Source organism: Euphorbia lathyris, chromosome 7 (genome assembly GCF_963576675.1).
Source record: "Euphorbia lathyris chromosome 7, ddEupLath1.1, whole genome shotgun sequence".
NCBI lineage: Eukaryota > Viridiplantae > Streptophyta > Magnoliopsida > Malpighiales > Euphorbiaceae > Euphorbia > Euphorbia lathyris.
The window spans coordinates 74752608-74761217 of record NC_088916.1 but is presented as its reverse complement, the minus strand read 5'-3'; the positions used below and the strand labels follow the sequence as shown (position 1 = coordinate 74761217).

The window sequence follows — 8610 nt, the reverse complement described above, 5'->3', positions numbered from 1 at the left end:
CTCTTATTTCTATACTATCAACTTCATTTTAAATATAAGCTAACTCTTGTAATTTCTCTGAGATTAGTGAATAATAAATCATTCTCAACTTGCTTTTTAACATTCTAAGAGCTCATCAATAAATTTCCCGTTTTAAAGAAAAAAGCTCTAAATAACTGATTTTTTTCCGTAAAAAAGGTAAAAGATGATTTTAATTGACCTAATAAATACTAGAATATTTATGTTTCTTTAGGTGAAAAGCTAAAAGCTAATCTGATAAACAGAATATAACAGCTCTTAATAATCAATTCTCAACATTTTACGAGCTCATCAATAAATTTTCCATTTTAAAAGAAAAGTTCTAAACCACTGATTTTTCCTATAAAAAGGTAAAAGATGATTTTAATAGACCTAATAAATAGAGAACATTTATGTTTCTTAAGGTGAAAAACTAAAAGCTAATATGAAAAAACAGTATAAAACAGCTTTTTTTTTATAATATATAAAACAGATTTTTAATAATCAATTATCTATATGCTCAATTTTATTAGGATGCATAAATATGATTGTACGTCGAAGAGCTGATTGTACTCGAACAAATTTATTAAATATATACTATATTTAAAGTTGAGTTATACCAATTAAATTAATTCCAATTTTTTAGGAGCCCTTTTCATATTTATTTCATATTAAAAGTGTTAAAATAAATATTTTTATTAAGTCCTATTTATCATATATAATCTAATACGTTTTAGATAAATCACGTAACAATATGGAAAAATTTGAAATTCTTAATTCTTGTAACAAGCTATAAGCCTATAACAACTAGTGCTCACTCGAGTCAACACGATGCAACCCTTCAACAAACCGCTAAAAAAACACATTAATTTTTTTGCTTTTTATATAATTCACTTAGCCAAACACACCCTATTAATTAATTACCTTATTTCAATTACTATCTATCTAGATACCCTAGTATTTCAAGTTCAACACTATCCAAATACTAATTTTAATTTTATTAAAAAGGAAATAAAATAATTTATTAAGCAAATCTGAAAAAATAAACCCAAAAATTATCAAAAATAACATTATTAATTAAAATAATAATAAAAGATTTTTTCTAAGAAGCAAGGCAAGGAGGAGGCTGTTCTTCATTCATACGTTTCTTTCTTCTCAGTATCCATAACTAACTGAAATTACGCCTCTTTCTCTCTTCTCTATTCTCTCTCCATTTCGCATAAACAAAACAAAACCCTAATTTCTCTTTTTCCGTCTCTTTCTCGGGAAAGAAAATCTCAAACCTTCGACATTTGCATTTACATCTGTTTCTCAGAGTACGTATTTCGTTATCTTTCTCGCTCGCTCGCTCGCTCGGTTGTAGGAGTGGGGGAACTCTGTTTTCCTCTGCCTTGAAAACGCTTTGTTTGGGGATTTGGATTCATTAACACTTGGAAAGCGGTTATTGAAACGGTTACGTTTGAGGGGGGGCGGTAACAGCCTTTTAATCATAAGTGCGCTAGGGTTAGTTTCTCATCATCTCTCTCGTTTTGGCTGTTTCTCTCTCGCTCGCTCTTTCATTCTTTCTTCCATCTGTTGTGGTTTCTTTCTCTTTTCCTTTTCTGTTTTTACCAAATTAAGTTTAATTCTATTGTGATTTGAAGAAACCCTAAAACGCTGTAGTGACACAGATAGATAAGAGGGCATGTGTGTGTAACTAGGGTTTCTATTTGTGTGCACATTATTCTTGTTCCGCTTGTTCACACTGATTTTTATCGGTGTTTTAGGGTTTCCCCATGAATGTTGTTGGTTGATGACGTGAACTTTGTCTCGTAGAATCGTGGGTGTCGTTCCATTTTCGCCCTTGAGATTTCTTGGTCCTCTGAATTTTGTCGTTTAGGTCGGTTTTTATTGGAGATGAGGGTCTATTGAGCGTGGTTCTGTTTGTTATCTGCCAATCCATCTTTGATTGAAGATGGAGGCGTAGAGGGAGAGGGACCGGCTTTTGTTTTCATTTGTTTGGTATTTATGCCAAGCCTCACGTATTGTTCTTGCCATCGTAGTTCTTCTTGTGCTCTGGGCGTGTACTAACTTCAGAATCTGAGGTTTTGGAACAATTTTGTTGTGTTCATCTACACTTTCTCACATTGGGGAAAACCAATCTACGAAATACTGATTTTCAATCTCAGCCCTCGGATAATTGTTGGTGACTGGAGTGAGGTTGGGTAATACTGTTAGAAATAGAAGGTAGTTATATCTTCTTATAAACGAGAGTATATTTTTCTCATAAGGGGTTGGAGAAGGTGAAAGAAACATTTTTCTTTTATTCTTTGATACTTATGATGTTCACTAGTGCTCCTTATGGAAAGAACTGAACCTTCATTAGTTCCAGAATGGTTGAGAAGTTCTGGAAGTGTTTCAGGGGGTGGCAGTTCAGCCCCCCACTTTGCATCATCTTCTTCCCACTCAGGTACTTATTCATTTTCCTTTTCTTTTTTAACTCCTTTTGCTATTTAGTTTGTTGTGTTTACTTTGGGGATTAAACCATTTGCTTAGCATCATTCACTAAACCATTTGGTTAGCATCATTCACTGTTTATAATTGTGTTATTTTTGTTAAACAGATGTATTGTCCTCAGCACATCATTCTAGAAACAGAAATTCTAAGAGCACAAGTGATTTTGATTCACCTCGCTCTGTTTTTATTGACCGAATATCTTCATCTAATTCCCGGAGGATTTCTAGTAATGGGTCTGCCAAGCATGCATATAGTAGCTTCAGTAGAAGTCATCGTGATAAAGATAGAGAAAGGGACAAAGATAGGTTGAACTTTGGAGACCATTGGGATCGTGATGTTTCTGATCCTTTTGGAACTTTAATGTCAAGGAGTGAGAAGGACACTCTGCGACGAACCCATTCTATGGTGTCAAGGAAACAGGTTGACGTGTTACCTCGAAGATCTGCTCTTGACCTAAAAAATGGGAGTAGCAGCAATCATTCTAATGGAAATGGCTTGATTTCTGGGATTACTGCTGGTGTTAGCATTCAGAAGGTAGTATTTGAAAAAGATTTTCCATCTCTCGGAAGTGAAGAAAGGCAAGGAGTGCCTGATATTGGTAGGGTTTCATCTCCTGGTCTGACCACAGCTGTCCAAAGCTTGCCTGTCGGGAGCTCTTCAATTGGTGGGGAAGGATGGACCTCAGCTTTGGCAGAGGTGCCCCCTATAATTGGAAACAATAACAGTGGTTCAATATCTGCTTCCCAAACTTTACCTACCTCTGCATCTGGTGCTGCAAGTGTAATGCATGGTCTAAATATGGCTGAAGCATTGACTCAGGCTCCATCAAAAACCCGTGCTACCCCGCAGGTAAAGCAGGTAACCTTTGCATCAACATATATACCATGTTATGATTTTGATTGATCTAATGACAAATTTGTGATCATATTACACAGTTGTCGGTTCAAACTCAAAGACTTGAGGAATTGGCAATCAAGCAATCAAGGCAATTAATACCAGTGACCCCTTCAATGCCTAAGAGTTCGGTAAGAGCTCTTCCTGTATGATTTTATGTAACTTTGTTTTACTTGTAAATTACCTGACTATCGATGACATATCTGATTTATGCCAGATCTCATGATGTGTCGTATGTTTTCTGTGTTCTCTGTTGATTTATTTTGTTCTTCAGTGTTTTCTACATGCTATGTGATGTTCAAGTTGTGATATAATAAGAATTTCAATCTGGAGCAGAGGATTTGGCATTGTATCTCGTTCTGACCTTAAAAAACAAACTGAACTGGCATAATGTAATAATTCTAGAATTTAGTTGCTCATAACCAGGTGAGGAGCAAGGCAACATGTATATTAATCTCCGATTATGGTTCCATTTTCATGAGTTTAGAATTTAGGCATAGTTCTTTCTCGCTGTACATCTGTCATATGACATTCAAATTTATCTGGCTGTGGAATAGAGTTTATCTTGTTGCTCACCTGCCTGATAAATCAGAACTTGTCTATACAAATAATTACACTCTTGCTGCTGTATCATCATAAAAGTTTAATGCCACGTGCTAAAATAATAATGCCTTTTCTCTTGAGTTAGCCTGAATTAGTTTGATGTTATGTGAATAGGAGTTATTTGACTAATTTTGTTTTGCCGGCAAGTTCTGAGACAACTAAGTTGCATTTACTTGCCCTTTTGTGGAATTTGATATCTTGAACTAAAGTAATTGAGCTTTCTCCTTTCTTTTTGTGCATTTAAGAAAAAAATTACCTGCTTGGATAAGCATGTTCAGTTGAGTTGTCTTAACACTTATGTATAGTGAACAGTTCCATTAATAGATTTCTAAGATTTGCTTTAGTATTTTAATTCGTTGAATGCCGGTTGTAACCACATGACTCTATTTCACTTATGCTGGGACACTACAGTTGTTTCAGATATGAGACTTGGATAGTGGTCCATTGGAGATTCTCAGTCCTGTTGCTTAGGTTTCCAAACAGGTGGAGGATATACATTAGTGACTCTGTTTTGCCAATATGATGGTTGGCTTTGACCTTTCATAGGAGTTCTATGATGCATAACTTGGCTTATGTATGAATTGCTTTATTTTTGACAAACAATAATGATGCACTATTGGTAGATTCTTTTATAGGACAATTTTTTGATTTTTTTTTTGTAGGCATATGACTTTTTTTTTTCTAAGTTCTGTTTAGCATGCCTGTGTTGGTTTTAACCTTTCTTTCATAGCATAGCTAAGGTTTTTTTCTTTTTGTAGTATGAAACCATGAGTGGTTGACATTGTGTAATATATTTGTTTAGTTCATTATTTATGTTGCTTCAGTATGTTGTGTTGTTAGATTTCAAGGTAATTCTCGTGCCATGAAAACAATATATTCTTGGTTTGCTGGTTCTTTAATTTGTGCTGTTAGAGTTTTAGTCCTAAAAATCCATAATGGTGTTGAAACTTGTACTTATTTTTTTTTAGTGTTTTGAACATACGAGATCAGAACTTTGATTCTGCAATAGAGAATGCGTGGTCTGAGCAGGTGTTTGTTGGTGAATTTTGTTATATTAAGGATCACTTGGTGGCATTTACAGCCGGTCCCAAGCCCAGACAAAGGAGGAGGGTTGCGGTAGGTTTGTGGCGGCCAGCGTAAAACTTAGCCACATCTTATGACATGAACCAAAATATATGGTTCATGTTAGCCGACCCCGAATCATTTCGGGACTAAGGCTTTGTTGTTGTTGTTGTTGTATGCTTATTATCATGCCTACACTTCTCTAGAAAATAGTGGGTTATTTAGTATGATTAGATTGTGAATGATTTGCAGCAATATGTCAAATCAGCAGGATGGCATTTATTATTTCTTGTGTTCGTGTCTACCTTATCTCTTTGAGGTAATGACTTGTATTTTTTTTTCTCAGGCACTAAGTTCATCTGACAAGTCAAAGTCGAAAACTGCAGTCAGATCTGGTGAGATGAATGCGGGTGCCAAGAATATGCAGCAGCAGCCCTCTTCATTGCACCCTGCCAATCAATCTCTTCTTGGGGGGCACATCAAAGCTGATGCGACAAAGGCATCTCATGGAAAGCTCATGGTTCTCAAGCCAGCTCGAGAAAATGGTACATCCCCTTCTCCAAAGGATGTTGCAAGTCCAAATAATGCCAGCAGAGCTGCAAATACTCAACTTGCTCCTCCTCCTTCAGTTCCATCTGCTCCGTTAAGGAGTCCAAACAACCCTAAGCTTTCTTCTGGAGAGCGCAAATCAACCAGCATGAGTTTGATATCAGGGTTTAATGTGGAAAAGAGGCCTTCTCTCTCTCAAACCCAGAGCCGGATTGATTTCTTTAATCACCTGAAAAAGAAAACTTCAACCACCACTTCTACAACTCTCCCAGATTCAGCTTCTACTGTTTCATCTCCTAGGAGTGAGAAATCTTGTGAAGTAAACAAGGAAGCAGAAAGTAATCCTTCAAGTCCTCAGGCTATTAATAACGGAAATGAGGTGACTAGCAATGGTGATACAGTTGAGGAATTTCAGAGGTTTTCTGACGAAGAGGCAGCTTTCCTTCGTTCTCTTGGATGGGAAGAAAATTCTGGGGAGGATGAGGGTCTTACTGAGGAAGAAATAAGTACTTTCATTCAGGAGGTTAGCCGCTTTTATCTTGTTGCAGCTATCATTTATTTGAATGCAGTTATTATCTGTTTTATTTCACTTATTATTGTGGTGGTTGAATTTTTTTCTTATATATGGATGTCTGTCTATATATGTAAAATATGTATTGCCTGATAAATCGTGGTTCTCATTTTAGTTGATTTTCTGAATTATGAGGTCTATATATTCCCCTCTGTTTTAAATGATATAAATGACTCAAAAATGATAATCGTGTCAAACGGGGCCTGTCTCTATGAATTGTGTTAGTCTTCTGTCATTATCGAATTGGTATTGTTAGAATCCTGATGTTCTTCAGAAATTGATTCCAAAATTATCTTGTGCAGTGCATCAAGTTGAGGCCATCACTGAAACTCTGCCGAGGAGTGCAGCAGAAGCTGCTTGAAACTCATGCAACTGGTTTGGTTGGAGGGACTCCGGAACTGAGCACTTCTGACTCTGGATCAGAATTGTGAGGAAATTTCCATTTTTTGAAGGCAGATGGTTAGTTTACTATATTTCTCTTATTTTCTTTTGAAGAAAGGTGATGAGTTTGAAAGGAGGAGGAGGGGGGTGGATTTTTGGAGGGGGAAGTCTACATTTTGCAAATAGTGCAATAAGTTCAGTAACAGGTGCCTTGTTCCTGCCTTCCCAATAGAGGGTAATTTTTAGGTTGTTTTTGGGGGTAGGCTTAGGAGCTATTTTGTCTTGCAATTCAAGATGCTGAGGAAATTGCATCTTTTTTCATTTTATTTTTTTTCTTTTTTTTTTAAGAGGGTTTGATTCTACAAGGAAAAAGGCTTATGGTGTTTTTTTCTTTTTGTCAATTTTACTGGAAAAAAAAAAGAAATCAAAGTATTTCATTTTTAGTTTAGTTTTGGTGATGGAGTTCCTCTTCTCTCTCTTTATTATTCAGCACAAATAATTGATAAATTTTAATGATTATACCAATAAGACCACCTCACACTTTTCTTAGATCAATCAAAATGTTCTTTTTTTTGTGTGATCGAAAGTCTATAGTAATTTTAATCTTGTGATTGTGCCACGATTTTATCTTCAAATGAGATCGAAGAAATAAACGGAAAACATCTGAAGCATGGTAACTAACTGTATTAAAAGGTCTGCTGTTTGTTCCATATTATTGTCATATTACTATCACATTTGATCAAATCACACATTATACAAAATAGACTAAAATGTGTCTGTCCTTCTTTTCTTATCTTGAAAAGTGGTAATTTAGTGAACAAAATGAAAACGTCATTTTGAAAATTTAAAATGAAGAAAAAATTTACTTGCTCATTAAGGTGCATGTGAAAATTCCTGAGAATTTGATTAGAATAGGAGTACAAATGTGCTACAAACAAGGGAATAATCCTTTCAAAAGAAACCAAAAGAATGATCTAGCATGAAAATATAAAAGATATGAAATGGGCACGAAAGTGTTTTTACTTAGTTACCTCCAACTTTCTACGTCTTGTCATCCAATAGGTTTCAAATTGCACATTCTGTTATGAAAACAATTCATTATTTTGTCTATAAGACATTATGTTTAAGGTTGCACTGTTTGTATGTAGAGATTAAATCTGTTCTTTCAATATACACTGTCCATTTATTTTATGAGAGAGAGTGCATCTCTAAGTTGCTAGGTTGAGGGTATTGTATACTGTTCAAAACGATGTTGTGGTAAAAGACTAATGTGCCCTTAGTTAGTGAGAAGGGAAAAGGTAATATGGTAAAATACTAGGGTTGGAATTGAGTGAATACTGAAATTGGAAAAATAGGTATTAATAAGAGGCATATGTTATGAGTTTGATTTTTTTTTTCAAGAGGAACAATTTTATTAAGAAACAAAACCCTCGGACTAGAAAACAAAACAATGAGCATAGAACAAACCCTGCTTGGCTTTAGTATGCGCAACTTTATTAGCTGATCGCTGGACAAATGACACTTCAATGTCAGTACGATTCTTAAGTAGATCATTGCAATTTTGAATAATAATATCATACTCTGAGAGATCATACATAGGAGAATTGAAACTGTTAACCATTGCTTTCGCATTTGATTCAAAAATGACATGATGAAGGTTTTAAAAAATGACCCACTTAATGTTGTAGCACCACTCTTTTCTTTCTTGAGGAAATAAGGAAACATCGATATTGCAATTGAGATAGTCTTCCTCTAGTCCCTGCATATGAAGCAATCTCCTCTCTCAACAATGTGCAAATCCCGGAGAACCAGTTTGAAATTTTAACCTTAGCATCCGAAGGATTTAACCCCGAAAATATCCAACACTCGGTAGCAAAATTGCAACTGACAAAAATGTGCTAGTCATGCCTGATATCTCTTGTGCAAAAAGGTCACAGTAGTGGAAGATAAACATGGCGCATGGAGAGACGATAATGTGTGGCTAAAGAACTAGAATAGACCTTCCAAAAAAATTGCTTGATTTTATAAGGCAAATTTAATTCTCAAAGCTTACACCA

At 35.3% G+C, this 8610-nt stretch overlaps 1 protein-coding gene across 2 annotated transcripts; it reads left to right on the top strand.

Moving 5' to 3' along the window:
- Window positions 1-1138: 1138 nt before the first annotated feature.
- LOC136235282 (uncharacterized) lies at window positions 1139-7001 on the top strand. Of its 2 annotated transcripts, none has more exons than XM_066024884.1 (5): window positions 1139-2446; window positions 2600-3342; window positions 3429-3518; window positions 5399-6124; window positions 6475-7001. In XM_066024884.1, exons 1-5 carry the CDS (start codon window positions 2338-2340, stop codon window positions 6601-6603), a joined length of 1797 nt encoding a protein of 598 aa, XP_065880956.1. In that variant the 5' UTR covers window positions 1139-2337; the 3' UTR covers window positions 6604-7001. The 2 variants fall into 2 exon arrangements, with proteins under 2 accessions (XP_065880956.1, XP_065880955.1); XM_066024883.1 differs by having other exon boundaries at window positions 2600-3351.
- Window positions 7002-8610: the final 1609 nt, after the last annotated feature.